General features: G+C 30.7%; 1 protein-coding gene and 1 long non-coding RNA gene across 2 annotated transcripts in view; both read right to left on the bottom strand.

The window, feature by feature from the left end:
* Nucleotides 1–17,333, bottom strand: part of LOC140452747 (beta-mannosidase-like) — a 49,839-nt gene that overhangs the window by 11,081 nt on the left and 21,425 nt on the right. The window contains exons 8-10 of the mRNA XM_072547075.1: nucleotides 10,847–10,954; nucleotides 5,232–5,425; nucleotides 1,157–1,434 (exon numbers count right to left, since the gene is read on the bottom strand). Of these exons, the coding sequence (XP_072403176.1) occupies nucleotides 1,157–1,434; nucleotides 5,232–5,425; nucleotides 10,847–10,954 (580 nt within the window). The remainder of the gene's footprint in view (nucleotides 1–1,156; nucleotides 1,435–5,231; nucleotides 5,426–10,846; nucleotides 10,955–17,333) is intronic.
* Nucleotides 16,233–16,937, bottom strand: LOC140439928 (uncharacterized). Its single transcript, XR_011950757.1, has 3 exons — nucleotides 16,736–16,937; nucleotides 16,520–16,645; nucleotides 16,233–16,408 (listed from the first exon to the last, which is right to left on the bottom strand). It is a non-coding gene; the product is annotated as an uncharacterized lncRNA (long non-coding RNA).

Genomic DNA, 17,333 nt, shown 5'->3' with positions numbered 1-17,333 from the left:
ACAATACAAGCTGATCGACTTATAACAAATAAAGAAAAATACAAAGAACAGTTATATAAAATACTTAATAAGAACTCCAGACGCCTACAAGATCGTCTCGATGGGGAAAATGACAAAATTACTAGAATTATTACTGAAGAAGTAAATTGAACGAATATCCGTCAAATGAGTAGCATTGATAAACTCTCCCTAAAAATAAAACAACTTCTAGAAAAGAGTAAAATTTATAGTTATAAAATCAGTAAACATGAACACAATTAATTCCTAGGCTAGGGAAAAGACATCGCTATAGAATGATACTAACTCAGAACGCATGAAAGACGACTTTGATAGGTGAACGTATTTTTGCAAACAAATTGTAAGTTTAGATAACAATGTGATCCAATTATAACATGTTTTGTTTTCTGATGAAGGTACCTTTAAACTTTACGGGCGTGCTAATCGTCAGAATCGCCGCTATTGGTCTAAGGAAAAATCCTCACTTTATGAGACAATAACATACATAACATACTGAAAAGGTTAATGTATGGGCAACAATTGTTGAAGATGGTAATTTTAATGGCGATAATTATTTAATTTAATTAAAGGGACCTAATATCATAGGTTTGATGGCCACTGACATGGTCATTGATGGCAATTTTAATGGAGATAATTATTTAGCACTTCTCCAAAATAATGTGATACCAACTTTGACCAACCTATATCCTGATCCAGCAAACCCACAAGTTCCAGCGAATATGATATACTTTCAGCAAGATGGAGCACCACTTAATTACCAAATCAATGTTCGGCAGTACCACTTGGTTTGGTAATTAAGACCACTGCATCAAGCTAATATTTCCAAATCGGTGAATAGGAGGGCGAGGATTCATGGAATAGTCAGCACGATCTTTTGATCTGGCGCCTTTAGACTTTTTCTTATGGTGATAAGCGGCTCATGTCATATTTCTCATGCTCGAGCCATATATTTCAGTAAAGCAAAACCATTTGATTCATCACGTGTTTCAATTATCATATAGTCAATATTGTTATCTGACCTTTTTTCATATATACTATGTGAAAAAAAGTCGTTATAAAAATATCTAATAATTATATCTTTGTTACTTATATGAAAGAGATCAGAATTATATAGTACAAAATAATCGAAAATATTTACCTGTAGATAATAAATAAAAGCTTTGGAATAATTTTGGTGACTTTGATCGGGCAATTTCAAATTAAATTCGATGAGAGCTTTCATCTGTTCGTTTCCTTGAGGATGGTGTTGTCTGTGATCCATAAAAGCACTGTTAATATTCAGGTCTGATTCGTTATTGGTCGCTTCTAACAAAGATCTGTAGCTTGGTAATGACTGATAACCATATTCTGAAGTAAACCTTGATACAGGGTATATATTGGAATCCCATGGGTCAGAAACGTAGTTGTAGAAATGAACTAGAAATTAACTGTGGTTTAATATCTACTTCTGGTAATTAAATATGTGTAAAAAATTTTAAAAATGATGGTACATATGCAAATGATTTTAAAGATTTCTTTCAAGAAATATTATTATACAATTGGTCTGAAATGCTATAGGGCGTTCAGTACTTCTTTATCAACCGTATAAGAGTATATGTTAAACATATTGGACAGCTTTTTTAACTTTTATTAACATAGTTAATAATGCATTTACGAATATAGCTTATCGATTAGGTAAATATATTGTAACATAATGAGTTATTAAATTCAAATAATTTTTAATAGCATACTTTTTTTAATTTTTGATAATTTGTATAATTTTTGTTTGTTATATTTCAGTAGGAACACAAAACTTATGAATCAAAACTCTGCAAAAACATAAAATATATAGTTCTGCTTAAATATCAAAAAAGGAAAAATGCTAGGTGTATATAAAACCTAGTACTAAAAGAAAGGTTGTAATATTTTCTAGAAAATACAATACTAATATACAGGGTGTTTCATTTTAAAAAAATGATAAAATAGTGTTTCCGATTCTTTGTTTACTATATAGAAAAATATAGTTTTTGGGTAAGTTTATTGGGTGTGCTAAGCAAAATAGATGGAAACGTATCCACGGTCGAGAGGAATGTCATGATTTAGAAACCTGTCTGATAATACTGAGTATTGTTTTTTGGATTTATGGATGCTAGGTCCGCATTTCAACGAATGAAAAAATTCCTGATAAACTCTACGTTATCGTTTGATATCCGATACCAATTTGTAAAAACGTTTATTTATTCCATATTGCTATAGGAGTGGAAACATGGACTCTCGGAATTACAAGTATGAGACGTATAGAAGCTTTTGAGATGTGGATTTTTCGAAGGATGCTAAAGATCTCTTGAACAGAGCACGTGACCAACAACGAGGTGCTAAGAAGAATGGGTACTGAGAGAGAACTCCTAAATATTGTAAAAAACAGAAAAAAAAGAGTTATCTAAGACATATTTACAGAGGAGAAAAATACAACTTCCTACGACTTATAATGGAAGGGAGAGTGGAAGGAAGAAGAGGTCCAGGAAGAAGAAAATGCTCCTGGTTGAATAATGTAAGAGACTGAACAGGCATGGACACACATTCGATACTAAGAACAGCTCAAGATAGAGAGCAATTTGCTGTAGTTATAGCCAACCTTCAGTAATGGAGAAGGCACCTTAAGAGAGAATATTATTAAATGGTTTTGGAAGAGGTGATACAGATTCCAAAATGTCTTTGAAATAAAATAGACTCTCAGGGCATTTTGGACAAAAATTTGGTACAACATTCATTTTCTAACAACCAGGTAACGTTTTTTCATCCCACCAAAATCTAAGCTGGTTTTTGTTTTGGTTCCAAATTTCTGTACCATATCTTTTGGATTACGTTTTAAAATCTGACAAGTTTTAACACAAGTCTTGTTTAGCGCTTGCAGGTCGTCAGTGACGTGATCGTTGTGTTCATAAAGAGGTACATCAAGTGCTGGTTCGGTAACAGTTTTATTGACAACTATGAGTGGAGTTTAACTGTCTTGTTCAGTTACAAAGTCTATATCAGTAAATTTTTTATAGTTGTACGGTAAGATCCCTGAAGCACTAAACCCCGAAACTCCTTTATCCATCGTTGCGACCTACAACTAAGTTTCATGAAATTTAGGAACTATGTCGTACATAGAAATCTTCTGAAATTGGTTTTCCCTCAAGAACCTGTTACACTATATGTTGAATTCTTTCCTCAGGGGGGCATAAAACGACATGTCCAAAGGCTGTAGTTTATGTGATGTGGTGCGAGATGTTATCGGGACAACATGTATATGATTGGACCTACAATAATCATAAATATCAAGGGAGATGTGACTCCCGTGATTGTCCATGATCAATAAGACGGGCTCTTCCTCTGAGCATTTGTAGATGTCTCCATCTGGTCCACCTTTCTCTTAATGAGGTGACATTATCTGCCTAGGATATATAAACATAGGCGGTATGTATGTACCTGGAGTACTCAAAGTATTGACGTTCGTAATGTTTCTGCCTTTTTCCCAACTAGTGACAGCCCAGCTGATGTTGACCCTTAGTAGCTAAAACCTTTCCAGGTTTTTGGACCGTTTTCGTCCATACTAAATATTCTAGTAGACTTACAAGGATGTTTGTCGTTAAACTGCTTCCAAATTGAAAACAAATAAACCCACTTCCAAATACTCCTGCTATTGTGCGTATATTAAATGAAATCACATGAGATGAAATCACATGCTTTTATTTTCCTTTTTTTTTTTCTTATGATGAAGGATCATAAGGAGAAGAGATCATACTGTCCGTTACGGATGTTGGACACTAACATGGCTAGTTTGACTTAAAAAAAGTCCGGAAGTGGTCAAGGTAAACCATTTTTGTAGTGTATCAAGCCAGGATATTCTTCTTCTTCCTGGACCTCTTTTTCCAGAAACCTTACCTTGAAATATGTTAAGTTATTATATTATATGAGACATTCTATGTCTATATAGGAAAACCTTAACATGAGTATATAGCACCACATTTCAAATGCTTCGAATCTCTTTAATGATACTTCAGTTAATTTCCATGATTTCACTCGATATAGAACAACGAATAATACGTACCATTTTAGTAAACGAACTTTTATTTATAATTTTGTATCGTGACTGTTAAAGATTTTTTTTAACGAAAACTAATCGAGCCTCCTGATTCTTATCTTAATTGCCGTCAAGTGTTCCCAACTGTTCGTTCTAATTTGCGCGTTCTAATAATAGCAAAAGTTAATGAAGTATTATGTAGGTTGTTGATTAACTAATAATGTTTCTGGTATTATCCTATTTTTTCTTAAAACCGTGTATTTTGTTTGTTTGATGTTAAGGTGGGTACACATATGCGAGGCGAACTGTTCGCGAACTGTTCGTGAGCTGTTCGCGAACAGTTCCTTGAAAATATGTTTATGTTCAGACTATCCAATATCTAATAACAAACCGAGAATTAATTTACTTTGTTATTCTAAATATTTCGGTATTTTGTTTACATTATCTGTTATTAATTTCCCTGGTTACTTTTGAATAAGCCGCGCTCGTTCAGCAATTTTGTTTAACCGAATGATTACACACTTAGCAGAAACAATTTATAGTCTCGAACACCGTCCAAATTTAACTGCGAACATTCTTTGTGTTCGTCCCAAAAACCGACAGGCCGTGGCTCCTGACGAGCAACGAACGAACAGCTCGCAAGCGGTTCATCCCGTCGTACAAATTAACGAATATAGCGTTCACAAACGGTTCGCGAACAGTTCTGCTCGCATATGTGTACCCGTCTTTAAAATCAAGCTCAAATCTACTACTCAGTTCTTCTTGGAGACAAGAATCTCCAGGCCTTACAGACTGTCTGCAAAAATGGTGGCATATATAGACCATAACTACTATAACTCTGTTGCGACCACTTTTCTTGACTCATAATATCGTCGTAATCGTCGAACTATTCATCAACTTCTTGCAGGATTTTTATATTTAACTTATATTTAGTAAGTTATTTTAGTTATATATTATATTATTTTAGTTATATTTTCATATAACTACTAACCTTTTCATTTCCTCTCACCGTTAGTACAAAGATTTAGATTTACTGTGAGAATAAGGGCGCAAAATTATTTACAAACAAGCCTCTACAAAAAAATTCGAACAATTTACTTTATATTTAACAACCGTTAACAAAAGTCAATAAGCTAAATGAACGTGAATAAAACAAATAAATACATACCATCTCCATAAGCATAATCACCCGGATTCTGTGCTACGTATCCTTCACTAATAGATTCAACTCCATTTGATGGACTAGACATTAAGTAAATTCTTCTTTTTTCCGTAATACGTTCTACCTCAGTTTGAATAGTTGTATAGTAGAGCTTGACATAATCGTTATAATATCGCTGGAAATCGCTAGCGGTACCATACCTATAAGAATAAAAAATTGTTGAAAACTTCCTAAATTATATTCCTACTATAGAATTATTTAAATACTATGTTTATATGATATGAGATTAAGCCACAATTGATTGTAATGAAAATTACATTTTACGTAAAAAAATTGACGTTTCGATTTTCACTCCGGAAATCGTTCTCAAAGAAGATTATTAATTAATTTTATTAGAAAATGGTGTATACCATAGACGTATGATAATACAAATAGACTGACTGTTCCAATAAAAGCTTGTTCCCCGCAAACGCAAACCAGTCCCTGCATCTCTTTCTAATTTGCAAGGTTTATCGACCACCTGATTTAAATGACCAATGAGAAGGTTACGTGGTAGATAAACCAGGCCCTTTAGACAGAAGTGCAGGCACATCTTTGCTTCAGTTTTCTCTGTCGCACTGGGGGGACTCGCCTGTATTTTCAACAGTCAGTCTAGTATATACCGCCAAGGTTGTTGACGAGGTTATGTTATGTCACAAAATTTGAGGTTGAATCACTTCGAGAACTATTTCGGGAGTGGGAATCGAAAGGTCAAATTTTTTAAGTAAAATGTAATTGTCATTGTAATCATTTATGGTTCAATCCATATAAACATTGTATTTAACTTAGACATGCCACAAGAAAATAGTTTAAGAACCCTATAGAATTATTGTTACTAAAGTTGTTTCTCATCATCATTCAAATTTATCAAATCACGACTACACAGAGCTGACTTATTATCTTTTTCTTTCTGTATATAAGCAGTTTTGCTTATTCATTGGTGAGTTGTTGACTCTGATTGTCACTCCATCTCTTGCGAGGTCGGTCGATACTTGTACCACTTGGTGATTTGTCTCTTGGTATTTTAAAGACTCTTGTGTCCACTATTCTACATATGTAACTGTTCCATTTTTTTTTTCTATTTAGTGTCCACTCGTTTATACGCTGTACATTACATTTTCTTCTGATCTCGTTCTTATTCAGTCTCTCAGTGTATTTCCTGAAATTCTTCTCTGTATTTTCATTTCAGCATGATCCAGCATTCTCTGTGTTTTGGCAGTGTCGAGTCTTCTTTCTGATGCTTAGGTACCTCATTATTGGTCTTATACTGGCCTTATAGATTCTTGATTTTATTTTCCAGTTAATGTCTCGGACTTATTGTCAGACTAGTTAAAGATGTAGAAGTGTCGTTTCTTTTTTTTTATAATTTCATAATATTTATAATTTTTATACTATCAATTATTTTGAGAATTTAGATTTTTTTACAAACTTCCGGTATAAATTGCTTTAAAGATTACCCCGCATTTCTAAAACATATAAATTTCTACTACAATATGTATCGATATTATATTTTTTTTTTCGGCACACAACAATTTTTTGTCAAATACTTTATTAATGAGCTCGTCCTACGTTAAGACTAAATGACAAAAATTCGGAGGAAACGAAATCAAACCATTCCATTCGTCGACAGAAATACGGCCATTGCTGGTAGCCAGCAATTGCTTGGAGAATTCTTGGGCAGAAAAATCGTTTAGTAATACAGTTTGACGTCTTGTCGTCAGTTGGTTTCATTAGTGTATGATGAACTTCCTTCTATTTTGTGTTCAACATTAGTACATTCGTTCGAACAAAATGGTTCAATCAACTTGACTATAAAACTGCTGCACATGGCGTAATAAATGTCTTCGATCAATTGTTTATGACTAATATTTAAATTTATTACAAGCCTTAAGTATAAACTATATTTTTTTTGTCAATTTTTTCTAGTTTCATACCATTTATAATTTTTATGTCATACTAGTTTATTATTGTGTTTTTATTGGTTAGTTGCCAACTACGTAATAGTCTACTTTAGGCCCTCGCAGGCATAAAGTGTACTTTATGGACCGCACGGGCGTAAAGATACAAACAAAAAGATAACTTATTAGGAATATCTTTATTTAACAACATTTTCAAACATTATTTACAATTCACATAAAACTGGCAATTCTGAAAGGATCCGGTGATATTTAGATTACATTATGATGGACGTCAAAAATATCTTGCATTTTCACGGTTTTAGTTTGTCACGTTTGACAGCATTTCCGTAGCGTAACAACATAACACGGACGATAGAATGTCTACTAGTAAATATATTGTCAAAATGAAATCGAATTTTCGGATTTTTTAGAACATATTTATTTGTAGATGCAATAACGAACTAATATGACATAATCGTCGCCCGAGGGTATGTATATACCCTCGGGCGACTAACAAACCCTTGGGCCAGAGACCCTCGGGTTTGTAACATCGTCGCCCTCTGGGCATAAACATCTATTTAATACCCTTGGTAGATAAATAATTATTATAGTATCAACTATTTTGAGAATTTTTATGTTTTTACAAATTTCCGGTATTATTAGTTATTCATATCAATTGTATAAAATTCGCAATTAAATGTCATAATGAAACTATTATCAATTATTAAATAAAAAATATATTGTGTTCTTCTTCTTCTTACGATGCCTATCCGTTCCGGATGTTGGCGATCAACATGGCTATCCTAACTTTGCTTGCTGCTATTGTGAATAGTCCGGTTGTCGATGTATTAAACCACTTTCTCAGGTTTTGAAGCCAAGATATTCTTCTTCTCCCTGGTCCTCTCTTTCCAAATACCTTGCCCTGAAGAATGAGTTGCAACAAGCCGTATCTCTGTTCATTCCTCATAAAATGGCCAAGATATTCTAGTTTGCGCTCTTTGATGGTGTTAATAATCTCGCATTCCTTGCCTATTCTACGTAGGACCTCAACATTAGTCACACGATCTACCCATGAAATTCTTAAAATACGTCTGTAACACCACATCTCGAATGCCTCGAGTTTTCTTAAAGAAGCTTCGGAAAGTGTCCAGGCCTCTACTCCGTATAATAATGTAGAAAATACATAGCATCTAATGAGAGAGATTTTGGTAGCAAGTGGTAAATCGTGACTTCTGAAAAGAGACTTCATCATTTTGAACGCCGATCTCGCTTTTCCTATGCGTTGTTTTATTTCACTGGAGTGATCCCATTGGCTGTTAATGTTGGTACCAAGGTATGTGTAGCTATCCACTCTGTCAATTGGATGTTGGTTAACCAAAAGCTATGTATTTAATATTTCGCGCTTACTGACTACCATGTACTTTGTTTTCTTCGTATTAAGATCAAGTCCGTGTTTTTCTACTTATATCTGATATACGCGACATTATTCTTTGCAAACCGTCCAGACTATCTGCAAAAACTACTGCGTCTATATCTAAACTATATTGTGTTAATTTTATAATATTACTAGCTGATCCGGCGGCCTTAGAATTAATAAAATGTTGTCTTAAATTATTAGCCGAGTTTTATTATCTTTTTATACTAACTTTAAATTAAATAATTTTAATAAAAGTTAAAAAAGGAGCTAATTTACGTGGCAACAAAGTAGCCGTTGGCTGAATGGATTGCACTTGTGCCGATTATTTCTATTGAAGGACCTTGTGATATACTATATTTTTCGTTGCGTTGCCAGGCTCGAGAATGAACAAAGTAGATGGTTTGCTTACAGATACTGTCAAGATGCTACGTAAAATTGACCATGGGAAAAATAATTATTTTCTTTATTTAGTCTACATACATTCAATGACCTTGTCATTTGTTTATTGTCATGGCGAATACAAAACAAATCGGATACTAAATTCGTTTACATTCGAATGGCATATCGGTTGGTATCATTGAAATTCTCGGAATTAGAACTTTCTCATACATAAATTTTCCATTGAGTATCGTCGCTAGTGTTATATTGCCTACGGTTTAGGTTTCTAATTATAATGACGACCTAGCTAACCTTTAGTTATAAATTGTGCATTGTGCAGTGGTAAACCAAGCACATGTTTTCGTTTGTTACACTTTTAATAAATTTAAAGGAATGCATTGGACTAACGATTTTATTTTGAATTATTAAGTTTAAGTCATCTATATCCTTGATCTTTGCTGCTTAAATTGTTCTTTCACTCAACCATTTATGATTTTTATGTTTAGCGATGATGTTCGAGAATAATTTATTAACGAGTTCGTCCTTCGTTGAAACACCATTCGATTCGTCAATAGGAATACGCCATTACCGATATCCAGCAATTGCTTGGATAACTGTTCGTCAGAAAGATCGTTTAACCATACCATTTTCTTATTTGTTGTCAGTTAGTTTCATGAGATTATCGTGTACTTGCTTCTATTGTGGTTCGTTCGAACTACTTCAATATGGTTGGAATATGGATGAGGAAACGCTTCGCCCTACTTTCTACGTTGAAATTTCTCATCCTAAGCGTAATAATTAAGTCCAAGTGAGTTGTCAGAGCAACTTTCGTGCAAATGAATCGCTTTGGCAACGATTGAGTTAAATAAACTCGTTGGTAGTTCAATAACTTCGACAGAAGTGACGAATACAAAAAAATCCATATTTTGTTTTAAGATTTGATAAGAGATTGTTAAAAAGATTTAACATTAAACCATTATTTGAAAAAACATTAAAACATTTACATTAAAAAAGTTATAAACAAAAAAGTATACGGAGGTTAAAATTTAAATAAAAATAATAATTATGATAATAAAAATAGTAATAAACCATTTTCGAAGTGGAAATCAAAACGTCAAATTAAACGTATTTTCAATTGAAATTGAGTTAATTGTTATGTAGTAATTGCTTTAGTGTGACGATCTGGTCTGTAGTAAGTCGGTCTTGTCTGAGGCCTACCTGGTACTCTCAACTGTGGTCTCTTCACATTTGTTAATCCTTCTCTTAATAAGACTGGCCAGTATGTTATATGCTACATCTAGCAGTGCTTGTATAGTTAGTCACATTTTTTTTTAATATTGAGATTAACACTTTATCGACGTCTTTTTCTCTTTCCATGTTTTAATCATGAGACTATACATATAATGCTTTTTCAAGTCCTGCATCTTCCTTCTTTGTAAGCTTGTTGACTATTTCATTTACACCTCCATGTAATTTTTGCAGCTCTCTTCCAATAGATTCGCTGCGATTACAGAAAATCATTTTCAACGGGTAATGACTGCTTCCCCTTTTCGCTTCTTTCAGTTGTTGTGGATAAATCAATGTATTTTGCTCCAGCAGGTTATTGTGAGCCTCATTTTTCAGTTTTATCGTTGATTGATTATCCGGATATTCAATCGGATATTCAATCATCGATTTTATCCAATATTAGAATATTCGTACACTTTACGATTACTTAAAAATTACGAGTACTTAAAATTTACATTTAAATATAACAAACTTCTTATTTAAAACTAATATGCCTGAAATTTTTTAATAATTTTCCAATATAATGCAAAAAACTATTTTATATTAATAAACGCTTTGTCACTTATTGCGTCAGAGAGGTAAAAAAATTATTAAAAACTTACCAACTTTGACGTAAAGCAGCTTCATTTTCGTTATTTCCAGCGAACAATGCAATACTAGGATGAGAACGTAAACGATTAACTTGGTGCCTTACTTCCTCCACGACATTTCTAAAATTAAAATTTTGTTGTATAGAAAAAGCTAGAGAGAAGGAAATGAATACAAGATTTAAAAATTAGTACCTAAGTAATATTTGGTAATATTAAACAACATACATGCATGCGGATGTACATAAAATAGCCTATACAAATGTACATAAACAAACAGTCTAAAATATAATTGGAAATAAACGATCTTAAGCCAAAATTAGAAAATACATAAAAAAATGGCATTGTAGATTTTTACGTAAATCGTCTTTTAAACGAATTTTTATAAAAATCTAGAAAAATTAAATCAAGAGTTCTGTTAACCAGTGTATTTGGACTACCACAGTATTAGCCAAAACAAAAGACAGTGAAAATTTAATTTGTTAAACATGAAAAATTGAATAAAAAAATTTTTAAACTGTGGATTTTAAGCTTTTCTGCGATAAAGAAAAATATATTTAATGTAGCATTCTCTTTCAGACAATACCCACAATATTTAAGAGGATTAAAAATTATTTTTCTAAAATAAACTGGTATAGCGGACGATGGTTTAGGCCGTAGCCCAGGAAACAAAAAGGCTAATGTAGTAGTTTAAAATTCTAAATGAACCTGCTACTTAGATTGGCGTACTGGAGTACGATGGTCTATCGGATCGATCTATGGATAAGCAGTATTGCAAGAAATGAGGGATTTTAGATCGGTATCAATCCTCCATAGATCCCTACCGGAAGAGCGGCTACATTTAAAAAACTGGAATATAGAAAATAATAAGAGCTGAAGATTAATGAAGAGAAGACGAAATATATGTGTATAAATAAACCGACACGAAGAGACAGAATAGGACAAAATCTGACGGTCAACACCTTCAATGTCGAAAGAGTACAACGTTTTAAGTAATATATATATATATATATATATATATATATATATATATATATATATATATATATATATATATATATATATATTGTGACAATTGGGGTTTATAGAAAATAATTTATAAGTTATATACTACATAATATTAGATATAAAAAAGTATTTGATTATTTTAAATAAGTTATATACTAGAGAATTTAATAAAAATATATTTATATGAGGGCATTTTTAATAAATTAGCATATAATAAGTGTAAAAAGTTGTATTTTAATGTTGTAAATATATTTAAGTGAGCCATGTGCATAGGCAACCAACTATACAGTAAATTGACAGATAGAAATTAATCATAATACGAATATAAGTGGGGTTATAATAATAATGTTAGTTTAAAATGTTTAATTTATATATATATATTTAATGATTTAAATGTTTATTCTGATCTGAAAAGCCTAAATGTCAACAAAATTATCAATGGAACATTAACGAATTCTCCAGAGTGCAGAGTGTGACCATTGTTTACGGTCGAATATTCTGGAATAATGATTATGTCGGTGGATGGAACAGATATTTTTTCGAGAACATCCATATCGAAGAAATAGAACAAATTGGAACATGATCTCTTACCAGATGGTTCTAGAATATCCAAAAAGATATAAATACCCGTGATTTGGATTCAAGATGGAAGTTTTTAGTCAGAAGTCAGGCCAGTTCATTATGAAAGTTAGTAGACACATTTAGTTAGTGTAGTAAATTGTTCAGAATTTTCAAGAAGTCAGTCAGAAAAGTTTAGTAAGAAATATGAAAGTTAGTTGGAGTCAGTGAATCAAGTACAAATAGTCCAATTGTTTAATATAATTAAAAAAGGTATATTGGAAGAAATTAAATTATGTAATGGTTGGAGATTAGTATAAATCAACTTATAATAATTGGATATTGGTATATTGAAAAGAAGAATAAATATAAATGCTGTTTGCTGGTTTGCTTGGTGGTATATAAATGCTGGTGAAGAAAAATATATCTTAAATTGGTAGAAGCTGATAATTCAAAAAAGAAATTTCACAAAAACAAGGATAACCGAAGTACGAAGACATTCAGTGGTGATTAGAATATATATAGTGGAAAACAGTTCATTTAGGCATTCAGTGAAAGAAAGGTACAAAATTTTGTTAATATAATTTAGTTAGTGTTATAACAATTTCAATTTTGAAGATAGTTTGTTTAAATTTAACATTGTCTATAGAATTTAATTAGTTTTATAAGAACATCAATTTAAAGATAGTTTATTTTAAATTTACATTGGCTAGGTTAGATATATATGTGTGTTTCATAATAGTTATAATAAAGATAATTTAAAAAAGTACTTACAAGCTAATTCTTTGAGAACCGCGATAAAAACCCTATATATTATATTATTAAAAATACTCATTGCTCATCATTCAAACAAAAAACACATCATAACAATTTGGCACCCAACGCGGTGGCTCTCTATTTAAAAGAATTAGTTTGGGAAGATAAGTGCTCTCATATAATTAAATTAATTATCAGTAGAAAGAAAAAGTATAGATTTTAATTTTAATTATATTTGAACAAGTAAAGTCTCAGAATGTCTCAAGGAAAGAAAGGTACAAGAAGCAAAAAGAATGAAGAAGATGTGGAAGTAGAAACACAACCTATACAAGAGGAGAGTTTAGTTCAAGTTCCACAAGATACTGCAGAAATGAATCCAGAAAGAGAGGAAAATGTCAATATGGCAGCTTTGATGTCATTAATGATGCAGATGAACAAGACAATAGAAGAGAATTCAAAAGAAGTCAAAGAAGACATGAAAAAAATGGAACAGAAAATGGAAGAGAATACGAAGAAAATGGAAGAGAATACGAAAAAAATGGAAGAGAACACGAAAAAAATGGAAGAGAATTATAGAAAATTAGAAAAGAAAATAGAAGATAATAATAATAAAATTGTAAAGCAAATAGAAAAACAAATGGATAAAAAACTTGAAGCTGCAGAGAAAAAAGTAGCAAATGAAATAAAAATTATACGGAATGACTACAAGAAAAGGATAGAAAATGAGAGGACAGAAGTAAAGAGGATTATTCAAGATAATAAGATAGATATAGAACAGAAAATAGAGTTACAGAAATGTAACTTAGAAGTAAAAATTAACGAAGACAGGAGAAACACAGAAGAAAAATTAGACGATATACAACAAAATATCCAAATAAATAGTAATCAAATAAGAAATGTGGAACAGAGAATAGATGATATTTCACAAATGAGAGACATAGGGAGACCTTACTTAAATTTAACAAATGAGACTGGGATTAAATTCTCTGGTAATATAAAAAATTTGCATCCTAGAGTATACATAAATAGTTTAAAACATAAATTAAGATTGGTGAATAATATTAATGATATTAAAGATTATATTAGAGTGACATTAAATGACAATGCAGCAACTTGGTTTGCTAGTATTGAGAATGATTTAGATAATTTTCAAACATTTGAAAATAAATTTTTAAATTATTATTGGGGTGAATTAGAGCAAGCCAAGTTTAGAGAAATTCTATATTTTGGAAAGTATAATCAAAATTTAAAATCAAATATGGTAGATTATGCATTGAAATTGATAACAGTTGCAAAATATTTAGAACCACCACTTAGAGAGGATGAAACAGTCTTAAATGTATCTAGACATTTTGATGCTGATGTTGTGCAAACCGTAACTGTACAAAATATTCAAACAATAGATAGTTTTATTAATTTTATTCAAAGAATACAAAGAGGCAATATGACAAGTAATAATAACAACAGAAAAAACAACAATAACTTTCAATATAATAAAAATGATAATCAACAATATAGACAATCATATAACCATAATACTAGGTATGGTGATAGTTTACAAAATTTTAATAATACTAACAGTAATCCAAATAGACAGAACTTTAATAATAATACTAGTTATAATAGACAAAATTTTAATAATAATACTAATTATAATAGACAACATTTTAATAACAGTACTAATAATAATAGACAAGATTTTAACAATAGAAGAAATACAGAGCGACCTAACTATAACAGACAGGTAAATTGTGTTCGAAGGAATAGAAGCTGCGAAGACAGGGAACGAAATAGTACAAGGCAAGAAAATGTGAGTAGAAGTCATAGTAGGGAAAGACATAGGACATCAGATCCAAGTGGTCAGATACAATCTGACAATTCTAATAATCAAAATTTTGTGCAGTAAACTTTCTGAATTACAAGTTAGGCCATTGCTATTATGAAAAACCTTCTGAATTTATTTCTTTAGATGAAGAGAAAATTATTGAATCTATTAATTTAATTTATATAAATGCTTTGGCCAAAAATAAAATGATTAAAATTATGATAGATACTGGTTCAGAAAGTACATTAGTCTCGGAGAATTTTATTTTTAATACATTAAAACTATCAGATATAATAAAGATTCCAAAAATTAAAATTATTGGTGCAAATAATAAGAAGTTGGGTGAAATTGATAAACTAGCCAATTTTAAAATTAATATTCTTAATAAAGAAATTAATATGCAAGGATTTATTGTCAAGGATTTATGTGTTGATATATTAATGGGAAATGATGAATTGGAAAAGAAGAAAGTAAAGATAGATTTTGAAGAAAAAATGGTAACTTTGGAAGGGCAAATAATTAAATTTATGCAGAAAGATGAGGTAGAAGAAGGAATAAGAGTTGATAGGATATTATTAAAAGAAAATAATGATGTTTATGAAGAAGAAATGTATTTTGATGATAGGGAAATCTCCCAAAAGAATGTAAAGAATAATTATTGTAGTGAATATTTAAGGAATGGAAATTTTAAGCAGATGGATGCCTACGAGGCGGAGTGCGTAAAATTGGAAGCAAGGAATAATGAGTACATAATGAAGAATAATTTTATTTGTAAAGAAGAAGATATGATAAAAGTTTTAAATTGCCCTGAAGAATATAAATCAATAGTCATTTCCATATTGCAGCAACACAAGGGACTTGTCAATAAAGAAAATAGAATTGCACAAAATTATATCCATAGTATAAAAGTTAAAGAAGAAAAAGATTTTAAAACAAAATCATACCCAATACCATATAAATACAGAGAAGAAGTAAACAAAACAATTAATAATATGTTAGAAGATGGAATCATTGAGAAGGCAGATACACGTTTTATCAACCCTATAGTAGTAGTGCGTAAAAGATCAGGTGAAATCAGGTTATGTTTGGATGCAAGGAATATTAACAAGATCACTGAAAAGCAATTTGAAGCACCAGTGAGTATAGATGGAATACTAGGAAGAATTACAGGAATGTCATTTTTCACTAAAATTGATTTACAGCATAGCTTTTGGTTAATACCTCTAGAAAGAAAAAGTAGACAGTATACAGGATTTCAGATAGATGGAGTAGTATATCAATTCAAAGTAGTACCATTTGGACTTCAATCATCTTGCAGTGCTCTATGTAGATGTCTTCATGATATTGTGGATCAATATGAACATTTTGTAATTCACTACATTGATGATATATTAATTGTTTCTAAAACGGCTGAAGATCATGAGAAACACCTAAAAATTATAATAAACAGATTAGATAAAGTTGGACTTAAAATAAATCAAGAAAAATGTACATTTTTTCAAAAAGTAGTGATATATCTAGGTTATAAACTTAATACTAACAGCTTACTGATATATCCATTTTATTAAATAGACTTGATTTGTTAAATAGATGGTAGATTTCATTATTTTGAATCAATTTGACATCATACTTGTTGAATTTTGTATATATGGAAATTAATTTGTACCCTAAAAATCATAATTTGGGGTTAGACACAAAATTGATACTATAATTGCTATAAAAATGTCTTTCTAATATAATAAAGTGGAAAAACTTACCAATTTATATTGATGAAAGTTATTTTGAATGGAAATAATTCCTAGATTTTGTCTATAAATAAACAGAACACAATATCCATTATATTTTTAATTAAGGTTATATTTTATTCTCTGATATAGCATCCATTGTTCCATTTGACATGACAGTTTGACCATAGAATAGCCGAACTGTGATCCGTTGTTCTCTGCTTTGACATAGACAGCGAACAGGGATGTATTTAACACATTTTAAATAAAAAAAAAAAATTTTGATTTATTAAATTTAATAAGGTATGAGAAAATTAATATTTAAAAAAATAATAAGTAAATTATTTATTTTAAATATTATTTTGGGGTATTGTGACAATTGGGGTTTATAGAAAATAATTTATAAGTTATATACTACATAATATTAGATATAAAAAAGTATTTGATTATTTTAAATAAGTTATATACTAGAGAATTTAATAAAAATATATTTATGTGAGGGCATTTTTAATAAATTAGCATATAATAAGTGTAAAAAGTTGTATTTTAATGTTGTAAATATATTTAAGTGAGCCATGTGCATAGGCAACCAACTATACAGTAAATTGACAGATAGAAATTAATCATAATA

The sequence above is a fragment of the Diabrotica undecimpunctata genome, chromosome 1 (genome assembly GCF_040954645.1).
Source record: "Diabrotica undecimpunctata isolate CICGRU chromosome 1, icDiaUnde3, whole genome shotgun sequence".
NCBI lineage: Eukaryota > Metazoa > Arthropoda > Insecta > Coleoptera > Chrysomelidae > Diabrotica > Diabrotica undecimpunctata.
The sequence above is the reverse complement of the archived record's forward strand: the minus strand, read 5'-3'. Positions and strand labels throughout refer to the sequence as shown.